This window comes from Stegodyphus dumicola, chromosome 6 (genome assembly GCF_044657685.1).
Source record: "Stegodyphus dumicola isolate Sdum_Otavi_A_Nest chromosome 6, ASM4465768v1".
Taxonomy (NCBI): Eukaryota; Metazoa; Arthropoda; class Arachnida; order Araneae; family Eresidae; genus Stegodyphus; species Stegodyphus dumicola.
In genome coordinates, this window is record NC_140773.1 from 211,889,684 (window position 1) to 211,914,814 (window position 25,131).

General features: G+C 31.4%; 1 protein-coding gene across 1 annotated transcript in view; it reads right to left on the minus strand.

Annotated features, from left to right (window-relative positions):
- The window catches only part of LOC118191863 (polypeptide N-acetylgalactosaminyltransferase 1-like), a 49,657-nt gene extending 24,526 nt beyond the window's left edge, over positions 1-25,131 (minus strand). Inside the window, exons 1-4 of the mRNA XM_085819475.1 lie at positions 24,706-25,131; positions 14,624-14,897; positions 7,080-7,260; positions 193-362 (exon numbers count right to left, since the gene is read on the minus strand). Of these exons, the coding sequence (XP_085675601.1) occupies positions 193-362; positions 7,080-7,260; positions 14,624-14,876 (604 nt within the window). The 5' untranslated portion in view covers positions 14,877-14,897; positions 24,706-25,131. The remainder of the gene's footprint in view (positions 1-192; positions 363-7,079; positions 7,261-14,623; positions 14,898-24,705) is intronic.

Below are 25,131 nucleotides of genomic sequence, written 5' to 3' on the forward strand. Positions count from 1 at the left end.
TACAAATATCATACCAGTTTTAGTTATGAAATTTCCTATAGTTGTTACTATAGTTAAAGCACACGCAAAAGTGCACAAGCATAAATATATACACATAGTATGTACCATAAAAGTTTGAGGTAATTGTATCTTTCAGAAAAAGAAAATGCATTTTGAACTGTGAGACTTGTGAAAATAAAAGTATATGATTACCTCTAGTGCTGGCATCATCAACTAAAATAATTTCTTTTAAAAGCATACGAGGAGATCTATTGATGACACTATGCACTGTTCTAAGTAAAGTCGACCAAGCTTCATTGTGATAGACAATAATTATACTAGTTGTAGGAAGACTATGAACATCATACTGCTTCTGCCTGCATCTAAAAAATAATAAAAGCCAATAATAAATAAAATCAATCTGCAGTTTTGCATAGAACATTCTAACATTAGAACTAAATCTTTCTCCAAATGATATTCATAATCAAATGTTGAATTTTTATAAAGCTTGTTTTGAAAAAACTTTTATTTATTTATTTATTTTTGAAAATATAGTTTAAAATAACAGAAAAATATAGCCAAAAATATATCCTTTGAACTATGTAATTGCATTTAACATGCATAATTGAGTGATGTCATAAAATTATTTAGTAATAATACACCTTAAAAATTACTACAGTTCTGTCTTCTATAACACTCCAACAAAACCCTATTCATCACATAATTTTAATAGCATTACATTTAATAATGCTGCATATAAATATTTAGTAAAATAACTGAAAACTGCCTCTCAGTGGTGGAATAAAGAGGAACTAGTTGGAACTATACGTATGCATGTACATATTTAAGGATTTTAATTAGTTTAAAGAATGTACCAAAATCATTGTTTATACGTGCTACTTATTAAAATATACATATAGAAAAACACACACACACACACATGAAATACGTCAGAATGAAAAACAACAATTTTAGAAACAATTTTTATGTAGCAGAAGAATAAGTAAGAAAAAACTGAGAAACAAGAAGTCATTAAAATTAACAGAGCAAAAAAATAAGTTTTTAGAAATCAGATTAGCATACATGTACAATACAATTCAAAAAAGCAGCAGCACCATATTATTCGAATTAAATAATAAAAATGACTTAAGTAATTACATCATTCTGATTTTCTTTTCTGGTGATATCCGTAAGTTTTTCCCCCTTTTATAAATGGCTATAAAATTCTCAGTACTGGAACTGATTTTTGAATTACAATATCAGTATTAAGAAATCCAAGGATGAATTTCAGAACTATTTTTTAGTGGCAAAAACCTACAACAGCTAGTCGATTAATGCCAGATGTGCCTTCCCATGTTTATTTCCAGTAATGCTCCTATTGATTCTTTCTGAGATCTAAAAGTCTACATAAATACAGCAGATTGCACAGATGCAATATTTTTTCTATTATATGCACAGAAATATAAACTTGCATACTAAATATGCATCAATATACCACAGGAAAAAGATTTCAGAACTTTGAATAAAAAAGTAATTAACCCCTTATGTGTTTTACGGGTGCAGTTTTCTTGCCTGTAATGATTTGCCCGTACGGCATGTGGGAAATCCGATTTCTTTGTCGCTTTCAGTGTTTTGGCCATATTTTTTTTATTTTTGATGTTAAATTAGTGGTATAAATGGCAGTAGTTGTCCACAAAATGTTCGTTTGTGAAGTGTATTCTGTTTGGTCTAAAAGCACGGGCTTTTTCATAAGTTTTGCATTACACCGCGAATTTCTGTCTTTGAATGTTTAGCTTCAAGTATGCATTTTACAAATTATTTGATAACTTCATTTATATACAAGTAATGTAAACTATCTGTATCACAAAATAATGGATGATTCAGAATGTATGGAGCTAATTTCTTATGATTCGGAAGCAGAATCTGAAATGTTTGGAAGTAGTGGAAGCTTTCTGGATGACTGCGACGCTAGTGACTCTGAGGGTAGTACAGATGGTCTCAGCCAAGCAAAGCAATTTTTTGAAATTAATTCTAATAATCCACCCGATCCACCTCCTAGATTTTCTTTCATTAGAAATCCAAAAATTAACTTTAATACTGATATAGCTAACGGTAAACTACAGTTTTATGAAGCTTTCATGAATGATTATTTTCTAGACCTGATTGTTTTGGAAACAGATATGCTGAGCAGTGCATACAAAGTAGTGTATTTAGTAGACATTCTAGAAGAAAAAAATGGAAACCAACATCGAAAGATGAAATACAGGTATTTTTTGCTTTGATTATTCTTCAAGGTGTTATAAGAAAGCAAGTAGTTAAGCAGTATTGGAGAAAGAGGCATTCTACATCTACACAGTTTTTCCCCAACGTAATGTCATATCGTCGTTTCCAGTTAATTCATAGTTATTTACATTTTTCAGAAAAATTTGACAAATTCTCATGAGTGCCCAAAATTAGTTAAAAATCAGGCCTGTGCTAAAGCATTTGAAAACTAGGTTCCAAGAAGTCGTTACCCCTGAACGAAATGTCACCATAGACGAGAGTCTTAACAAAGGAAGACTAAGTTGGAAACAATATATCCCACTAAAACGATCGAGGTTTGGAATAAAAATGTACATGCTTTGTGAATCAAAGACTGGATATGTATGGTCTATGTTAATTTACACAGGAAAAGGAACTGTATTTGATGACAGTTACAAACATTTGAGGAAATCGTTGCAGGTTGTAATGAGACTAATGCACCACTTTTAGATAAAGGATACTGTCTGACAACAGATAACTTTTATTCATTGCCTGAAAGAGCAGATGTCTTGATTAGTTGCTGCACAGATATGTATGGAACATTAACACTTCATAGAAAGGAAGTTCCTAAAGCACTGTGAATGAAAAACTTCAAAAAGGCAAATGCTCGCTTACCAGAGAGGAAAAGTGTGCATTATAAAATGGATGGACAAAAATAGCTGTGTCTCATATATCTACAGTACATAATCCAGAAATGGTTCAAGTACCTATGTACAAGAATGATATAAAACAAAAACCAAGGGTAATTATAGAGTACAACAACACAATGTGTGGCATACATCAGATGGACCAGAACCTAAATACTTATCCTGTGATAAAAAAAGGGGGAAAGAAACAGAAACATTATAAAAATATTTTTTATCTTCTAGACATCAATTTATGGAACGCTTACGTGTTGTACAAGAAGCATGGTGGTAATGATACAAATTCACAGTTTCGATTAGATATTATCAACCAACTAATTCAAAGATATACAGCAGTAGAAGAAAGAAAAGGTCAAACTGGAAATTTACCAACTCCGCTAAGACAGACTAACAGAGAGACATATTTTAGAGGTGATTCCACCTACAGACAAAACACTAAGACCTGCAAGACAGTGCTATGTGTGTTCACTGGGAAAAAAAAAGACAACAGCAAAAGAATTAGAAAAGAGACTAAGTCTTTTTGTTCGAACAAGTGATGTGGGACTATCTCTCGTCTGTTTCAAGATGTATCGCACTAAATCAGATCTTTGAAAAACAAGGTACGTAAATATAGTTGTAGTATTTGTAATAGAAAATAATAACATAGTAGTTGTAATCAGAAATAATTGCATAGTAATTATACTTTTTATATGCACAACTTCCCTGTGAGACAACTATGAGAGAGAAAAGAGAACTTCCAGGGAAAATATATTATTTTATGTCCTGTAAAAAAGTTGTTATAAATGCTTAAAATAATTAGAAATATTACTTTTAATAACATTTTCCAGCTTACAAATGTAAAATGAACAAAAATAAAAAAAGTGACATTTTTTTGGATCCAATTTTTAAAAAAATGAAACTGTTAAGGGGTTAAAAAAAGTGATCTTTGGAAAAGATCCTGCACCTAAGCAGATAAGTTATTACTGGAAATTACAATTTCACATAAAGGACTGTCATATGCAAAAACAAAATATGTCAGGTACAGTTACGGGACAACAGACTATCATAAAAAGCAATATATACATACACACAAACATATATATATGAACAAGATAAGTCATAAAAAACCGATATATTGTTATTTGAAGGTATGTGCTCGAGATTGTGATAATTTAAAATAATCTAGCTCTCATGGTTACAGAAACAGAGAAACAATTTCGAAATTTCCAATTGACAACACCCACTTTTTTCCTGACAAATCGATCAGCATATTGAAAAATCATAAGTGGCGCTGGGAGGATACAAGTATGATGAAAATTGTGTAAAACACTTACAAAGGAGAGCATTGTAAAGGACAACAACAAGATGAGAGGAGAGAAGGGGGAAAAAAAAACTTTTACTGGAATTAAAAGTTTCCAATGTGCCCATCTTCACAGACAATAAAGCATTGCATATGGGAGACTGTTGACAACAATAATGAATGTAACATCACACAGGGAATCTGTATAACTTTGTTTTATGGCATCTTTTGATTCTGATAAATCTCATGGATTTGAGGTGCATACCTTAGGCTTCAGATAACCCCAGAACCAGAAATCCATCGAAGAGAGGTCAAGATATTGCAGTGGCCATGAAATTACAGGAGATGGCTCGTACCTTAAACACTGCAGCACTTGCTGAACACATGTGGCAACATGTGGAAGAGCTTTAGAATTGGAAATCCTGTCTCACCAAGAAGGTGATCATACTCTGAAAGGTTAGGATACTTCAAGATTTTTACACCTGTACTCACAGAGATTGAACCCCTGACAGCCATTTTCACTAGAATGGTAATTTTAGGGTTAATGATTATACACATATTTATATAATATGATGAACTGGAGTAAGCTGCAATAGATCGACAATGGTTTTCTTCATTATAGCTTAGAGACTTTACTGCATAGTTAGAAAGATGACACTCGACGAAGAAACTTGCAGACAGAGGCAACCGAATTGAATCTAATTTTATTGTTGGAAACGAAGTAATTACCAAAAATATATTTTTTGTCACACATGATCATGGGTGTAAAACACACCCCACAGTTTTATACACAGTATCACATTTTAGATAATGGCACAGTTAGCAGCTCTGGTTGCAATCGGCAGCACCAAATGTATATAAATATATTTATATATATATCCACTCTATTAACCGGCTCAGTGATCTCAGTTTCTTTACTCTTATATGTTTGTAAATTGTACATTTTTTGCTTTAAAAATGATTGAATTATGTTGTTTTTATCTTCCGGTTAAGGATTTTATGCCTTTAGTAAATCTGTGTACAATATTTTTAGAATTATCAGCAATTTTAAAGTTGTTTAATTGCCGCTAAGCCTGTTTTTCTGGTGGCCATTGATATTTACATTTGAAACAGGAGACTAGTGGATTTGTTGGCAAAGGTCTTTGTGTTAAGAATCTGGTTTTTCCCAATTTTTCCCTTTTAGTTCTTGTAGCTACATAGCTGCATCAGAATATACAATAATTACCAATATTTTAAATTTCATAAGCAGTTTGTTATTTAAAATTATGTTAAAATATCCATACATTAAAAATATATGTAATAATTTGCCATAAAGTTGTAGAAAATTTAAAATTTTGTATTATAATCCATCCGGTCTAAATGAAAATGTGATGAATTTTATCCCGTTTCTTTAGAGTAGATATTTAGTGAGGTTATTTTCTTTTTTAATTTTCCCTTAATTTTAGTAAAATTATAGATAACAAAGCCAAGGGAATGAAGTAGCATCTTGATTGCAAGAGAACTGAAGCTAAAAATGAACAATCATCTGGTATGAAAGCTCACCAAGAGAAGATTTTGGTTTAGGTTAGAAAGGTTTCAGTTCTCAAAATTTTGAGTACAAGTTCTGAATTAACTATGTCTTTATTTAGCATTACACAAGCCATGTGACTTAGAAATGGTGCAGTTTAGAAAAGTTATCACTACTTTTAGAATACAGAGCTGAAATAGAGGAATTAAGAGGCTATTACTAAATTAAATTATAAAGCTGATTTAAATATTTTTTTTTATCTATATACACATATGACTTTTAAGCAAATAAATATATCACAAGAAAGCATAATAGCAAATAAATATTACAAGAAAGCATACTATACATGCTATCTTTGACTATTTGAAAGAAGGTACCCAGAAAAATAGATAAACAAGCTAAAAATGCAAGAGTATAAGTTTGCAACAAACTACTGATCAGATTCTACAATTACACCAACAAAAAATAAAACAGTTAAAAGATATAACAATTAAATACAGAACACTGCATTTATAAAAATGCTTTTTCAAAAACTAGTTAAAGGAATTTTAGACTATTTATTTAAGAGTACAGAATATCTCGCAGTACTGTTAACTGGTACTGCACTAAATGAATCCGTACTCAGTGAAACATTATTTCTATAGGAAAATTAGCAATTCATTTTGATCAAATTTTGTTAGAACAGAAATATTTACGTATTTACCTAAAATTAATCAAAAATAATAAAAGATTAAAAGTACTTGGTGAAATTTACTAACTCTATTAATATTTACTAATTTTGATACTCAAATTACTACCCGTAATATATCCAGGTCTGCACTGAGTGAAACAGCACTATGCAAGGTATTCCTGTGCATTGATTAAAAAGATACGGCATATTAAAAAATACATTTCCAAAATCTCTCAAAAATATAACAAACAAACCAAAAATGTTCTGTATTTACATTGGTCACACCAGAACACATTTTTTTTTTTTTTTTTTTTTTTTTTTGAAAAATATAGCCAACAAGAATTTACTGCTTAACTCAGAAATCCACAAAATAAATCCACCAATGTGATGTTATAAATTAAAATAGCTTCCAGAGAAAGAAATAGGAAATTAAAAATAATATGCTGACTGAAAAGAGTTCAATGCAAACTATCTTTTTATTTCAATTAGACAGAAGCTAGATGAAAAAAGGTTGCATATAAATGGGCTCAGAGCATAAAAATTTTACGTTGTCTTATAGTCCTTAACATTTTTGTTTACTCTGTTATATTTGCTAAAAGCAAAACTGCTTAATAGTTCAGATACTAAAAATATAGTATTTGGGAAATAATTTAATGAAGTGTATGTTAAGGAAAATAATAAAATTTGAAAACTTCTCACATTTGTCTTCTTTCATCAGGCAAACTTCTGTTTACTGAAATTCTGTCACTTGCTAGAAGATTAAACTTGTTAATATGAAATAGGGCTTTACTTTTCTGCTTTTCAGAAGGATGCACAAAATAAGCTTCACCCATTTCACCAGCATTAGGTAAAGGAGAATAGCCATTGGAGTTTACAATTTCTGTAGTTGAAAGAATAAAAATTAAATAGTTTAAAAGTTCTTTTCATCTTAAAAATGTTAAAATTATGATATACAACACAGATTAAAGTGAAATTCAGAATGAATAATAAAGCTTCAAATTAAATAAACAGGGGAAAAAAAGCAGCTTGGAAAAATTAGTTAGGATGACCTTACAATAATCTACATATTACAGTAAGCTAATAACCAGGATAACGTTGCTACATCACCAAACAGCATACATATTTGTAATAAAAAAAAGCACTAAATGTAGTATTATTTGATATATTGAAAACTTTGCCAAATAGAGATTTTAATCTTATCTTTCTGCCTTACAGAAGACAGTAAATATGTGCACTCTTGAACACTTATATACAAGAAAAGTACAAAATTCTTTTCTTTAGAAGGTACTTAATAAAATAATAATAAAAAATAAATAAATGTTCATACATGCTTTTTCTTTTCTTTCTTTTTTTTCTTTTTCTTTTCTTTTCTTTTTTTTTTTTTTTTTTTGAAAGTGTTAGATTAATGTGAAACTATTGCTATAAAAAAATTATCAGAAATCATAAAATCACAGAACTATTACTTAAAGTAAATCTTAAAATACTCATCAAAACAAAGGAACAATATGAAAAGCTGTATACAAAAAGCTGCAACTCAAATCACATACACAAATTGCTTTAAAAGTTAATAAAAAAACAGATCTTAATCATTTCTTTTATGATTACATACTGAGAAATTATGCAAGAATATATTTTATTTTTTTTAATCATTTTATTAACTGAAAAAATATTAAAGAATGCTGTCTTTTAAATTATTATAACTACATCAAATTACACATTTTACAATTACAGTAAATTTTAATAACATATTAGAAGCTGGAAATAAATTTCTATTAACAGTAATAAATCTAAGTAATTTTATTACAAAAAGGGAGTGAAGAAATACAGTGAAACCTTAGATCATATAGATACAGAAGGCTGTTGATCATTCAAAATATTTGTTAATCAAAACTACTTTTCCTGATAGCAAATATTGTAAAATGTATTAATTTGTGCATAAATTGTTTATTTAAATTTTTACAATTACTTTATGTACAAGTTCATAATAAAAATCCAAAGAAAATAATTACACTTATAATTTTTTTTAAAAGACACATCAAACAATAAACAATTAAAAAAGCCAAAGACTTTGAACATCAATTGATTCTGCTTCTTGAGAAATGGGCCTCCATCTCACTAAAAGTGAGTCTAATTATAATTTATTTTTTCATTTTATAATATTTCTAAAGTGAGACATGGCATTATAATTGAAAATGCTTATGTTGTGGTTTGTAACTGCTTTATCAGAGTGGTATCATTAACCCTTTCTGAACTGCTGTAATGTTACATGACAAAATGTAAAGGACAAATGTTACCCACTGAAACCTATACATTCTTAATTCTAACAAATGGTGCTCTATGTCTATGGGAACCAAGATAAATGGGAACATGATGCCTGAACTTAGACCCTAGAGTGTTTCACTTGATTCTGATGGGTAGATGGGGGAATTCAGTAATGTAAAAAACAAGCCTGCTGGGTACGCACATGCATTCTGTTTATGTTTCTTTCAAGCGGTTTTCCGAGGAAGAAGTACCTTGGGCATTAGTGCAGTTTTTTAGTTTTTTCTTTTTATATGTAAAAGTCAGTGGCTTTAGCAGTAAACAAAATTACAAAACCGGTGAAATTATTGAGAAACTAAACTATATTCTGCTGTATAACAAAAATACGGAAGAAGTCAATATTAGAGATACAGTTATTACTCACAATCCATCTTATAGAATGGAACAAGAAATTATTTTTTAGGCTTCTCGACATTACATTCTATACTGCTCATGTTTTATGCAATGTAAAAAATGGTTAAAAAAGACAATTATTTTGGTTTCAATTAAAAGTAATTGAACTACTTATAGAGAGAGTCATGTCAAGAACAGAATATGAATTTTAGGCATTAGCTGCATCGATGCCTGAACTAGATGTCGCCTTTCAGAAAGGCATTTTCAGTCTCTAATTCTTAATGGGAAGAAAGAGAAAATGAGAAGATAAATTTTGCTCTTAAACTACAAAGAGGAAGCGAGCTTTGGAAAAAACATCTTACTTTGAGGGCAAACGTAGGACTCTGTGTGAACCCATGCTTCAGAATATATCACACCGAAAAACAATTTTAAAATTTCATTGTAAATGTATACATGTGTGTATATAACTGTGTAGGTTTGTTGCTTTATATTAAATATTTTATGGTAATTCTGCTACAAATAATGAAAATTTCTTTTAAAATTCCTCTTTCATTCTTTACATATGATTACAGCTGCAAAAGTTAATTCATTTAATTCCATAATTCATTAAGCTGACTCAATATGCATACCATTTCATTAATTTGGGACATAATGCGGCATATTCCTCATCCCAGAATCCTCAAGATCAAGTGGGAGGGAGGAAATTAGGCACTATGCCACCTGGTAGACAAAAAATGTTAACACTTTACTGCTGCAAGCCTCATACATACCAGCAACAGACATTCTGACTTTTCTCTACTCACCACCCACTTTGGGTCACCACTCCTGGTTCTCGAGACTTATGGTGGGATGGCTTGATTGGCTTGAAGATCTGACTGGTCATCAAAGTTGCTGCCTACCAGAACAATGTGGGCCACACTGGCCTAGAATAATTCGGTAAACAATAGCAGCTGCTGCACTGCTATTGATATCTCTAGTCTGAGGATTTACCACCAATCTCCCCTTGGTTCGACTGCATAAGCTGATCTTCTTTTGGGGTTTTAAACTGCTGGCCTAGTATTTTTTACCCTGGTGCCAAGACTTGAAGGTACAGTTCCTAGCCAGTACAATAAACGACTGCCAGCGAAAGCATAAATTTAAATGCATTTTCTGTGACATTTGAAGAAGCTGAATTAATTGGAATACAAATGCATTTTTGACAAAATTAGACTCATTCAGTGAGAAACCGCCACCCTGTGGTGACATCACAGAAGCTCAGCGTTACCTCTCATTGCGACAGGGCATGAGATTGGGGTGCTGTCCGGAAAGGGTTACATGAATATTTTTACCTTATTCCATTTTGCACAGATTTCATATATATAAAAAAATTAGAATTAGTATCTCTTATTTCCTCTTTCTCTGAAGACATTTCCTTCACAATCATCTTTTGCTGAAGTTCTTTCAGTTCTGTACTGAAGACATTTTTGTGGTCTTCTAATAACTCTTCCTCTTCACAGTTAACTTCCAAGTCCAAAACCAACAAATACAATTAATTCTCTATTTATAACACAATCTAGCCATAATTTATTATCAGCCAAATTCATGGTCCTGTAAGTTACTTGATGCAGGCCCTTTATTAATGAGAGTAAAGCAAAGGAAAATATTAATAAAATATTTTCAAAAGCCTCTTCAGGTAATTCTATATTAGAAATTACCTTAAAACATCTTTCAAAATCTTAAGTTGCTGCCTTGCATGTTTGTTTTTGAAACAACATTTGTCACTGCCGACTAATGACCATTGAACACCGGACACTCAAGCTCAATTCAGATGCTCATTAATAGATAGGCTGCACATGCATTTTAATGGTTTGCTCATGCAGCATAACATGAGTTTTCACCAGAAATTTCTCCATTTAAACAACCCTCAATTCAGCCAGATAGCTCTAGCATTTCTTGCCATGATTAAATAATCTAACCTAACCTAATTTATTTGTCATCTGAGATGTTTTTTGCACTTTAAATTGCTTTGTGAATCGATTTCTTCATGAAATGAGAGATGTTCATGGCTTAAAGTTCCACTGTTTATCTTAAAAATGTAAATGAAATAAGATGACTTTAAATTATTTAAACAGAAAATAAAAAAGATATATGGAACATGAATCTTTTTTTTTTTTTATATAATAATATTTTTCAGAAATTTGTTAACAGTATTATAAAAAAATTTTCAAGTTAAAAAAAAAAAAATCTGAAAGTTTTCAGATTTTACATTACACCCAAAGGAGCATTTTTTAAGGTTTTGTGGGTTACCTTTATTTATTAAATATCATGTTCTTTGCACTTAAACCATAAAATGCAGTTCAACAGCAATGTCGCAAAATAATTTTAAAGTGAGCCTATCTTTAGAATTTCTGATACACAATCTTGCATGCTGGAGATAATTTTTTTTTTGTTTTGTTTTTTGGTACAGTGTTCCCATTGCTCTCTTTGAAATTGTTGAGTTTGTTAATAAAAAATTAATTAAAGTTTTATAAAATATGAAAAAGATAATGAAACAAATTCCAAATTGGGCTTCCAGATGCCCATATACGGGTGGAAATGTACATTATTCAAAATTTGATGGCTCTAGGTACCATCATTTTATCACAATGTGAGAAACATACATACATTTATGCAGATTCTTCATTATTTAATTTCTTTAAATATAATACAGGCAATATTTGGTGGCAACAGTTTGAAAAGTGAAGCGACATTTAAAGTTTTCAATGCAAAATTACAAAACGAAATTTAATGAGAAAAAAGGCTTTACTAAAATTATTGCTGCAGAAAATAAATGACTGCTGTTGAAAAGCATCCAGTCACTGAACTAGTAGTGCTGGGATAATCTCAAAATGTTTTGATAACATTTTCCTCTTAAATTTTACTTTACATTTGAAGATAAATGGCATTGTACTTCTTTTGTGAACAATGTTTTTCCACTAACTGATTCATCTACATATGAATCAGTTTACTGACAACAATCACTTGAAAAGTCTTGCACTTAACCCGTCAGCCCACGCGCTGGGGTAAAATCCAGCCCATGTATAATCTTTTCTTAGAAAATAAGGGAAGGTCGTACGTGACCTTTTTAATACTTCATGTACCTTTCAAGATCAAGGTTAGGAAGGGGTCATCCAGAGGAATTTTTCCCATGTCCTTGGGATATTGTGTTTTCGGGGAAGGAATGTATAACGGGATTGTAGCTACCCCGCGCATGTACTAACGTTTCACTTCTAGAGAAATACTGATAGAGATGAGTGCGTACGAGCGAGAACAGTAGCGACTATGGGTTCTTCTCGCTAGTGTTGAAACTGATATCAAAATTGAAGATTCCGATTCTGAGTGCGAAAATATTTCTGAAAGTGATCCCGAAACTGATTCTGACCAGTAATATGATGATTCACATGATTTAGGGAGCATATCTTCTTTGATCAGATGATTTTTATGTTTGAAAATTACCCTCGAAAGATGTTCGGACACGTCTGCACAATATAGTGACACATTTACCTGATGTCAAGAAAAGCTTTAGCAATTTGAAAAATCCAACTGAGAGTTTATTGCAAATTTTTGATGAAGAAATAATGGAAGATTTGACAAAATCAACAAATATTTACATTTCATCAATAAGAAACCAATTCTCTAGAGAACGTGATGCACAAGAGACAAACGTAGCTGAATTTAAGCCATTATTTTTCCTATTATATTACGCTGGAGCGCTGACAGCAGCACTTATCAAAGCAAAGATTTGTGGTCAGCTGATGGAAGTGGAATAACTGTCTTTTAAAGAACAATGTCTATCAACTGATTCCACTTCCTACTTCCTTTTGAGATGTATTAGGTTTGATGACATAAATTTACGAGCAGAGCGAAAGACGACGGCTAGACTTGCACTTATTAGAAATGTTTTTGAAATATTTATCAAAAACATATGAAACGTATATCCTTTATCTGAATATTGTACTATAGACGAAGAATTAGAACCCTTTAGAGAAAGGTGTCAATTCAGACAATATATAAAAAGTAAGCTCCCAAGATATAGAATAAAAACTTTTGCTTTGTGCGATTCTCATACATTGTACGCATACAACCTGGAAATTTATGCAGGTCAGCAGCCTGTCGGACTATATAGACAATCAAACGTGGCATTGGATGTTGTACAAAGACTTATTGCACCTATAAGTGGCACTGAAAGAAATATAACTATGGACAATTGGTACATGAGCATTCCTTTGGCCAATGAATTATTGAAAAAGCACAAATTGACATGTTTTGGGACACTTCAAAAATATAAGTGGAAAATTCCAGAAGAATTTCTGCCAAATAAAAAAGGCTTCTGTACTCTTCGTGTTTTGGGTTTAGAGGTAAAGAATTAACTCTTACTTCATATGTTCCAAAAAAGAGTAAATCGGTTCCTGTTCTATCTCCATGCATAATGATAATCAAATTGATCCACTGTCTAAAGAGCAGCTCAAGCCCGAAATGATAACTTTTTGCAACTCTACAAAAGGTGATGTTTATACTGTTGATGAATTATGTGGAACTTGATCTGATAAGAAAATACCGCCGCTGGCCTCCAATGGTATTTTTCGGACTACTGAGCATTACAGGTATAAATGCTTCTTTTATTCATCGATGAAATAACGATGATAGTGAATATGAACCGAAGAGCTTTTCTCAAAGATTTAGCATTAGAGCTTGTAAAAGAAAATGTCCTAAAAATGGGCTGCAATTCTGTCTCGCTCGAAAGAACTCAAACCTGGAGTAAAAAGGTTGGCAGGAACACCTTCACCGAAGAAATAGTTCGTAAAAATATATTGCTGCACTATGCGAGGATTGTTCAAAATGATATTATTTGAGTAATTAACCTCAGGTGGGGGGGGGGTTGGAAAACCTATGTGTTATTTATATTTTTTAATATTCATATTTAGAATCTATTCTTTGATATGAATAATTGTATGACATTATATTGAGTTTTAAGGAAAAAAGCTAGTAAGAATGCAGCCTTTTCATATTCCTCTAGTACTTTATCAAACCACTCTTCATAATAAACACTTATGTTTAAAAAATATGTACATATGAAAACTGATTTTTCTAATATAAGAAATCATATATGCATCATATATAAGTTAGTAATTTTGCATAAATTTCGATTTTTATAGCTTACTTTAGATAACCAGTATGGAAATGTTTGTATAACTTAAAGTAAGGTTATCTCGAATTAAAACTGGAAAAAAGGTTTAACAGAATTCACAAAGCTATTAGTCATTTATACATTCATTTAAAACAAAGAAAATGCATGTATTTATATGTTGGAAGGTGAACTCCGAGAAACAAACACTGGAGTAAAATTTGTCCCGCGCGTGTACTAACATAGCGCAGTGATGCGTGTGTGCTGAAAGGTTAATCAATAAAAAGCCACAGCTCTGACCATAACATTTTAAATAAATTGCACTTCAATGAGCTGTTAGCTATCAAATTGCATCATTATTTTATGCTAAAAAAACAATGTATGAGTATATTTTAAAGAAAAAAAAATAATAAACATTGCTAAAAAATAACAACAGCAAAGAACTTACCATTAGTAAGGTTAGGCGTGGTGTCCCAAGGTAAATCATTTCCGATATAATGTCCTACTATCACATGAATTCCCCTCTTATCAATGTATTCTTGTTGCCTTTTTGATTTTTGGAAAAGTCTAGAATTTTTATGATTATCTTCAACCAGGCCTGGCTGGAGGCTTATAACCACAAAAACTGTAAGCAATAATGGAAGCATGAAGATGAATAAAAGAAGCCGGACTTTCCTTTTTAATATCCGCCATAGCTTCATTACAAAATAATCCCTAAGAAACTGAGGAAAAAATTAAGGGGGTATATTAAGATAAGTCAAGACTATAGAATGATTATATAACAAGTAACAATGCTAAAATCAATTATATAATTTTAGATGATACTGCAGATAATGTAAAATTTTAAATCATGATTAAAAATGGAACAATTCAAATAAAAAGGCTAAGTCAGCAAATAAAATAATTAAACATGCTAAAAAATAACAGATGCATTTTTCATTAAATTGTAATTTCTCTCAGAAATTTATTCTACTTATGTATATATCTAGCTGGTTATTTTTGTCTATATTAGATTTGGTTTACCTTTTACTTGGGGTGTGTAATTATTTAATTATCATCACATCTTTTGCCTTCTAGCTTTCCCATTATTATTCACAGATGATTAACTTTTCTACTCTATTATATTTTTTTATCATTCCATTTTTTTTAAACAGCAGCTTTTACAGTATTCAGGATAACAACTTTTCTTAGCATCATTTCATTTTTTATTATCAAGAGGAGGATTTTAAGATGCAGCACCTTTAAGAAAGTATGGATAGTTAAGTGCATGTATCAGGTTATCAGATATAGAAAATTTAACACATTTTATTGCATCTTCCCCCTTTCATTCATTTTTTTTTATCAGTGGTCTCAAACTGGTGGCCCTCAAAAAAATTTTATGCGGTCCGCGAATACATTTCAATAGCTGCAAATACGAAGTTGCAAAGATTTGAAGTTCGAATGTACATTATTTTCATTACCATTAAAAGCAATCATGAATAAAACATCAGAAAATCAATAGAGTTAATTAATTTACAGAGTGAAATTCAAAGATTTGAAGATACAGGTTTACTTAACATACTCCTCCCTCCCAAAACGCTCAGTTATGAATTTTTACACTAAGAATAATAGCTTTGTTTTGGAATATACTTATAAGTGAACAGCTTTTTTTTTCACAGTTGAAAATTAATAAGAAAATAAATAGACTGACCAATGAACATCAACAATCCGTGATAATTTCTTTCCAAGGCTTTATCTGATTCAAAATGCCTTCAAAATGTCAAGTTGCAGAATAAAATAAAGAAGTTTATAATTATTCACATACAAAATATGCATTTTTATTTATGTGTCAATTTAAGCTTAAATTACTTAATGATTAATTAAACATTTTAAGATTATTTGAAATAAATGCCAGTTTGAAAGTTCAGTGCTTAACTGTAAATTTACTGTGTAACCAACAATGTTTTGCAGGTACCAAACGTTAGATTTCAGATAGAAAATAAATATAAATTTGATTTTTTTTTTCTTCACAGTATTATTGCATGTGAATATTTTAATAAGATTTAGCCGTGAAATTTAAAATATTTTGTATTTTAGTAATACTTTTTTTTAAAATTTTGTTTTAAAAAAAAGTAATCTGGTCCACTAGCTGCTTTCAAAGGGTGCATCTGGCTCACATGGAATTTGACTTTGAGACCTATGCTCCATATCAGCGGTTCTCAACCTTTTGACTGACGCGCACCACCTAAACAAAAATTGAAAACCTTTAGTATCACCTCTACAAAGTACTACTACCACTCTTGAACAAAGCTCTAATCCCATAAATTTATGAGTGCTTTAATTTTTGAATTTAATAGTTAAATACTTTGCTTCTTTGCTTACCACCTATTTTTTTCTTGTGTACCACCAATTGAGAACCCCTGCTCTACATGATATATGCCAAATCGTGAACACTCTCTACACTTCTACAGTACATAAAAAAAGACTTGGAATATAAAAGATATTTTTTACACTTTGGATATGCACATTAGCTTATATTGTAAACAAAATATATGCAAGTCTCTAATAAATCAGACTAGATTGAATGTAAAGTAATAAATAGAGAGCATTATTCCACACAACGTTTATTGACGAACACCAAAGATGAACTGATGCATATACATAATTATGACATCACAGTTTCTTTTTACAAACACTACTGCCATCTACTGGCAATTGGAAGCATACATAGTCATAAACTTAACATATTGAACAATTTTACTGAAAACATTTCTTGCAATAATTATAATTTAGATACAAAGAGCTTTGAATTGTTGTAGGGAATTCAAGAGTCAATGTACTCAGAGTGATAGCCCCATTCTTTGATGCACTAATGTAAATATTGTGACTAATGAAAAGCATCAAAGATGTACACATGTTGAACATCAAAAGTAACAATGCAAGCTGACTGCACTGGAATGCATCTTAAATTAAGGAACAACAGCAGTAACCCTGTGAATTCATTGCAAATTTTATCATGGCATTAATTTGGTCATGAACTTCACCTTTGAATTCAAATTGCTCTCAAGAAATACAAGCAAAGATCTGTACCTGATACTAACACTTTGGATAAAAAATTACACAAAGCCAATTTATGAAAACACATCAGGGAGGAATATAGTAAAGGATATGACAATTCCTACCTTTAAAAAAATGCATGTTTTGGAAAACAGTTCTACTAAACTAATGTTACTCACTGTGCCCCAGACAGCATACCTATCATAACTTGTTTAAAATAAATGTTAAAACCAGACAGCATATTTGTAACTAATTTATTTTATTTATTTATTATTATTATTATTATTATTGCAAAAAATGCATTTATCATGCAACAAAAAGACTATTCAAAATTAGATGCATTATTCATAATAATCTTAATTGTCTGAATTTCAAGAAAATCACTGAAAGTAACTGAAGCATTTTTTTGCCCTCTTCTTCAATACTCTTCAGAAACTTGCATTCTTTGACTTGACAATTATATTTATTGACTGCCACTCAACCTACAACGAGTTTCAACAACAAAAAGAGATGAACATAAAAACCAAGGAAGATTTGCAGAATATTTACTGGCTTGCAGGTGAAACATAATATTGCAGAGGTGGTTTCATTATCTTAAAAATCACTTTAATACTCCTATATTGAAAAAATTATAGCATGCAGCTACCTACTTTTATCTACATAAAAGTCAAGTACAAATATTCTGTGGCTTAATTTTCAAAGTTTGAGTAACTACAGAACAGATATTCTGGTTTAATTTTTTTATTTTATTATTCCTTGTGTAAACTGGTCAGTCTGGAATCACTTTATTTACTGCAGCTTTTACCTCCATGGCAACCTCAGTAACTGATATTTAGATTGCCACAAAATTATTTAAGTGTAAACAAAACATCCTGGACTAGACAAAACACGAGAAAAAATTTCTATTGTAAATATAATTTATTTAAACATAATTAACATCACACTTAATTCCATTTATTTATTTTTTATGCTTCTTTGGCATTAATTGTTATAAAATGATCTATGGAAGAACACAAACCACTTTTTGGATTGAAAAGAAAAAAAAAAAAAAAAAAAGCAGTAACTCAAAGCGGAAACTTTATTTTAATCTTCAAAACCTGCTTGAATGACAAATTTTATGAAAACAGCAGTCTGAGAACTCTACAAAAACGTAAGTGACTTATCATTGTCTTGGAAATTACAACAGAGAGGGAAGGGTGTAAAAGACCCTTTTATTTATCTCAAATAAAAGTTAACAGAAGGCATGGCTCGTGCTTAGATAACCATCCAGCATTTATGAATTAACTCGAAAAGTAAAAGGACTGAAGTTAAACTAAGTTATTGTAAGTTAGCCAAAAAGAGTACAGAAAAGTTGCACACAAGTTGACTCAAAAAACCTAACGTCAGCATGTCAAGCCTAATGGCAACAATAACACAATGCTGCAGATAAACAGCTCTCAAGAGAATCAACTAGTAACATGGCCTTTAGCAGGCAGAACATGCTCTGTTTTTACAATCTAGAACCTTCCTCTAATTACTGTCCTTTTCTACCTCATTTGAACATGCCCAAACAAGAAATTTGCATTTTGGCAGAAAAATGGAAAGCAAGAAAGACAGAAAAGCTAATTAAAATAACTGGTTAATAAAAATAAATGAATACTCTACAAGTAAGACAAAGTAAAATGAAAACTGCTCATCTTTTCGATCAAATCAGAAAATGATTAGACCCATGTTTAAGTTATGCCTTTGGGGGAATGAACGTGCTTCAAGTGAAGCTTGAAAAAGCATTCAAGCATGACTAATTCTCTTTTTTTCACAGAAATACGACAGAAACTTAAGACTGAACATAATGTACAAGAATGTTTGTGCTTGCATATTAGAGCTCATGCTTTTTGTTATATGCTTAACACTCTGATTAGTTATACCTATGTGCTTTCTGATTCAAAGAAAATATATTTTTGAAACATATATAAAAGGCTTTTTATACAGAATGAAGAAAACTAGAACTAAAAAAAGACTTAAGCTTTTTTTTATGAAATGTTCAAGACTGTGTACCTCTGTATATAGGTCTTTCCCTGACTATAGACAACCTCATAAAATTCTCACTAAACTTAAAAAAAAAATTTTTTTTTTTTTTAATTTGTGTTGGGGGGGGGGTAAATTAAGCAATCATAGAATTTCAAAATTTTACTTAATGCCATGGGTCACTTTTCTTACTAAGAGTTAATTTTCAACTAATCATTCAGAATGAAAATGAGGACTTTGGAAAGTAGATACAATACAAAGTAAGCACCCCACAGTAAAACTATACTAGAGATTGATGTAATTAGCACACCAGGAAAAAGGCATTGGACACGAGTGAGATTTAATAGACATAAAGATGCACAGGATCCTCAAAAACAGAACACCAGGGCAGGCCCGCGCCAAGCCTAATCCGTGCTGTTGTGCAAATGTCTAGCGAGCGCCTTTATAATAAGTTTCTAATAAGTTTGCACTGAATAAATTACTGTTCACAGCATAGTTTACGACAAGGTTTAAACTGTGATCACAAGAGCACAAAAGATGCTCTAGGGCTGATATCTAGGAATATATCCAAAATTCTTTTCTACACACCGCTATGTTGTCGACAACAATACAGCTAAGAGTTTCAACCGGCGATGCTACACTTCCTCCAAAAGTGTGCAAAAACTGCAGTTCATACATAAGATCTATACTATTTACTATATCCGTTTGATTTTTATCAGTTAATGCTTTTTGCAGTTTTTGACATAAGTTGAGCTAATCTTGTAAATATATATGTGAATGAAAAAACGCAATCCCGATGTGTATGTAAGGGTAAACGCCGGTGCCATAGACACATTTGATAAATTGCTTAATCCTTATTTTGTGTCTACTGTTGCAATTGTAGTAATTTGTGCACCATTTATCTTTTTTTCTGATTTTTTTTTGGGTGATTGCTTGTTGTTATTGTTCTTCTACATAGAAAAATGTAAGTGCAGTTACATATTATGTTAAATTTAGATTAGCTTTTTAATTCAGAAAAGCGACGATTTGAGCATAGTTACTCAAAATTACTTTATAATAGTTATTTTCTACTTTTATTTTAATTCTACTTTTTCTGTTTTTATTTTTCCTCAGATGTAGAAAGAAAAACAGAAAAAACTGTCTGGGTATCAGAATTTAATGAAGAAAACGAAAGTAAGAGGAAGACTTAATACAACAAAACTTTAAAATTACTCAGTTTTTGAAAAACCCAGAGAATATCCAAGCTGACGCTACTAGCACTAGCTGTCCATCAACGTGTCAGCTACCATTGAAATTACCAAAAGAACCTAATAATCAGAAAGAATTAGAAAGTGTTTTCACCTGGGAATTACCTTTAACTTTGATACAGCCGTTCGGAAAAAACAAAAGAAATACTAGTGAAATCTACAATTTCTGCAGTAGATATGCATTTGCCTGTGCCTGATGATTCCGGATTACATCCAAGTGCATTACTGAAATCTCAAGTTCAAGCCTTAATAGAAAATGGTCTTGGATATTATGAAAACCTGGTTTCCAGTTTCAGTTTTCCAAAAGACAAAAGTGGACGTAAATTTTTTCAGATGTACTTTTGTCGAATCTTGCCAAACAACGAAAGACTTAAAAGCGATTGGTTGCTAAACTGTGCTGAAAAGAATTCTGTTTATTGTTTCTATTGTAAAATTTTTAACAGTTTCAGCAACGTAAAATTGTGTAGTTTTGAATTTAATGACTGGAACCACTTAAATGAACACTTCATGAAAAAATAAAAGTAAATTCCGGAATCTGCATCTTTGGTCCGATTTCTTAAAACGATTAAGAAAGAATAAACCTGTTGATTCAGAATTTCAAAATTTATTTAAAAAAAGAGACTAAGCATTAGCACGCAATTGAAAGAATTATCTATGCCATTCAGTGTTTCGCTAAACAAAACTTAGCCTTCCGTGATTCCAGTAACAAATTATTCGAAAGCAGGGGCGTAGCTAGAGGGGGGCATCTGGCCCCGGGCGCAGATTCCAAGGGGCGCCAAACTGATGTTACGACATTTTAGAATTAAATGTTTTCCATCCTTGGCAAGCAGTAGGGGGTGCGAAATCTTCAGTTGTCCCTGGGCGCTGAAAACCCTAGCTACGACTATGTCCGAAAGAAATAATAAATTTTTTAAGTGTATAGAAATGATCACAAAATCTGACGCTATCATGTCTGTATATACTAATAAAATTCAAATTAAAAAAAATATGCCTCATTACCTTGAAAATAAAATTTTAAATGAAACAATTAGCTTATCAGGGGATAATATAAAGCAAATTATTTTAAATAAGGTCAAACATGCAAAATATTTTTCTATTTTACTTGATTGTGCTTCTGATGCCAGCCATCAAGAACAGATATCAATTTGTATGATGTATCTTAATTTAGAAAATACAGACATGAGTACTGAAGAAAGATTTTAGTATTTTGGTGATAAAACCGGTGAAGGATGAACAATATTCTCATTAAAGACTTTAGAAGAAAATGGTTTAGATATTAGTAATTTATGCAGCCAAGAATACAACAATGGTTCAAACATGAGAGGTAAGCAGTTTTCGAGTAATTATGCTGAAATCGTTGTTGCTTTTCCGATTAAAAAAGTTAACCTAAGTTTAACACAATATGTAACTGCACTTACCTTTTTTTTTTTAATGCAGAATAGCAGTGACAACAAGCAATCAGAAAAAAGATAAATGTTGCACAAATTACTACGATTGCAACAGTAGACACAAAATAAGGATAAAGCAATTCGTCGAATGCATCTATCCTTACACACGCAACAGCATCACGTATTTTCACTTTCAAATAAGACAGAAGAGAACACCAGAGACGAACTCCTGCCCTGGTTATAACTTTCGGTCAAATAAGACAGTGTGTTAGGAGGAAGGGGCACTCAGACCTGGCAGGCTCGAGGCTGCCTTAATACAGTTTAACGCCCCAACCCCTAGACACGATCCAAGAAGCCGCTAACCTATTGGTCGAGCCGATGAGCTAAGACCAAGCTGAGTCGACAGGAATACTCAGCAACTCACATCCCCATTCTGGAGGGATAGTAGAAACATTGGCCATCAACAGGGGCCCCCAACCCCGGGCAGCAGAACGAAATCACTTAAATACTGTCAGACAGACCGAACCTCCAATCTGACCTGCTAACATTACATCGAGCTATATAGACATCGGCTTTAGGCGCACCCACGGAGAAACTTGTTGAATGAGAGAAGAATATGAATATGGAGTATTAAGGCTCCAGGCACCCACTGGAAACCTCAAGCAGTTTAAAGGTTCGCTGAATTCGCCTACTCTACTGATGGGGGTGTTTCGCTCCGGACAACCATCAATATCTGACCATATAGCTCCACCACAAACAATGGAATTGACAAATCAGTACCATATGATCCTTGCTGAGTCTGAAACAGCCATCAGCAGCGATGACTTCAGGCCTGTGGAGACTGATTTTAAACACTCGTGGCCGAGTTTGAAAACATCTGGAACTTGGTAGTCAATGGAAAAGAAAAATAGGTAGACACATGGAAAGTGTTCCAAATGTTGCTTTGTAAAATGAAATTCGGGTTAATAATTTGAATGACAGTGTCAGGCCCAGAAAAATGTGAAGTAAGCAAGGAAAGTAGTGCAGTCAAGCTTCTGAAATTAAACATTGAGAAATTTTATGGTAATTATAGTTCACTATTAATATTACAGTAATTGTAGTTCAATATTAATAATTACAAATATTGATATAAGTGATTAAGCTAACATAAATGAAAAATATTATTATATTACACAGCCAAGTAGCAAAGGATAAACTATTATTATTATATCTGACAGCACTACTAATAAGCTATTTTCAAATGAAAGTCCACATACTTTATTCCATATTACACTAAAGTTCTTTGTTTCATTGTCCTTTCCAACACGGTAGATTTCACATTTCATATTACATTTTTACAAATTTATTCTTTAGCAAGAAAGCTTCTAGCAATAAATATATACAGATAAATTTGCTGCCAAGTGAAATATAAAGTTATATCATATCTGGAAAGGTCCCAGAACCTGATTAAAAGAATTTCACATAAATGTACTATCAAAATTCATCAGCAGTATGCCTCTCAAGAAAATCTCTCGGCGAGTGTAAAATGTTATTTTCTTTCATATAATTAAATTGCACGCTGCTCATAACACATAGCATTTGTTGCAAAAATTCTTGTGGAAAGCATATAAACATGTAGTTTATCACTTTCCTGCTCTGTCTGATACATATTTCACATAAAACAATGATATAAAAAACACTTGCAACATCAGCAAAGATGAACTGAACTGGGATGATAAACATCAGCAAAAACAAATGAACTGAAAGCCTGGAACTGATGAATAAATTATATACTGTAACATTCCATTTTCCCTTCTATATTTTGCAAGCCTATGAATTATGCAATGAAGATGAAAAGTAAAAACTTCTATTGTTATACAAAATATCACACAAGAACTGAAAACTCATCTTGGTGATGGCTAGAAGATGATAGACTTTCAACTTGCTCAGTATTTATTTGTAAATGTCTAGATTTTGCAGTAAATATTTTGTGCCTGTAGTGCATGGGACGGAATATTGGAATTTAAAAGTCATGTAATTTTATACAAAATTGATATCATTAACATTTATTTACTTTTATACTGTTCATAATTCTTCAGAAGGTAAAACATTTGATCTCCAACCTCCATAAACATATGAAATATTTATTATACATTCATGAAATTTTTGTTGGCTTGCCTTACATATACGCAACTTTCTTACACATACTTGGTATGCATTATACTCCTTTTTTGCTATGTAAAATAAACAGAAACCATGAAATTCTTTGTACATAAAACTGCATGGAAAACTTACGAATATAAACAACATTTGTTTCCTCAAAATACTCAGAAGACCATAAAAATTAATTCTTCATGTAAACATTGTTTCTCTAACTGCATTTTCCTCATTTAAACTTCAATGACAAATTGCTTCAGACTATAAAAAAAATTAAATTTTGGCAACGCAAACAAAACTTTTCCAGTACAGTTTTACGATTTCACCAAGTGCTATGATGTGAAATTCATTACTCTTTTCATTCTATTACCGCTGCCTAGCATATATTTCACATTTCTGACAACAAAGAATGCACCCATAAAGCAACAGGTTTGCGAAATATCAATTAATATGTTAGAAGGGCTATACAGGAAATGCTTAGCATAAAATTAACCTGACTGCCTACACTCGTTACATATATTACACCATTCATCTCAAATATGTGACTTTTTTATTTAAAGAGCACCTTTTTGTGTGTGTGTTTAACTTGTTAATACAATTCATAATTAACAACGATTCATATAAACTGGTAACTTCCATGCATTTACATAGAAATGTGTAGAAGTTGTTTAAGAGAACAAAAGAGAAAAATATTCTTAAATTTAAGAAATATTTTTTACCTTGAAAATATATATATCGGCAATATAAAATGACCAGTTCACATAACCATTCGCAGTGAGGACTAAATTCTTCAAGCTTTAGTAATCTGAGATTCATACTGTAGCTTTAAAACCGTAAATAATCGAAAACACATTTCGTGCGATGAATTTACTAATACTTCTGAAAGGTAACGCAACCACAATTAACATAGGTCAGCGTCATTTCTGCGCCAAAAGATTTTTTCCAGTTGAGCAATTCCTAAACAATCTGTTCTACCATATGGCTTTCATCGCTTTTAACACTTACTTTAGACCAACTTTTTATTACATGTCTAAAATAGCTTTTCTTTCTCTTTGGCCTAGTATTTGGAAAAACTTAATTAATTTCACATTTTAGATAACATTATGTAATGTTAATGCTTAACATTTGTAAAGCACGGAAATTTA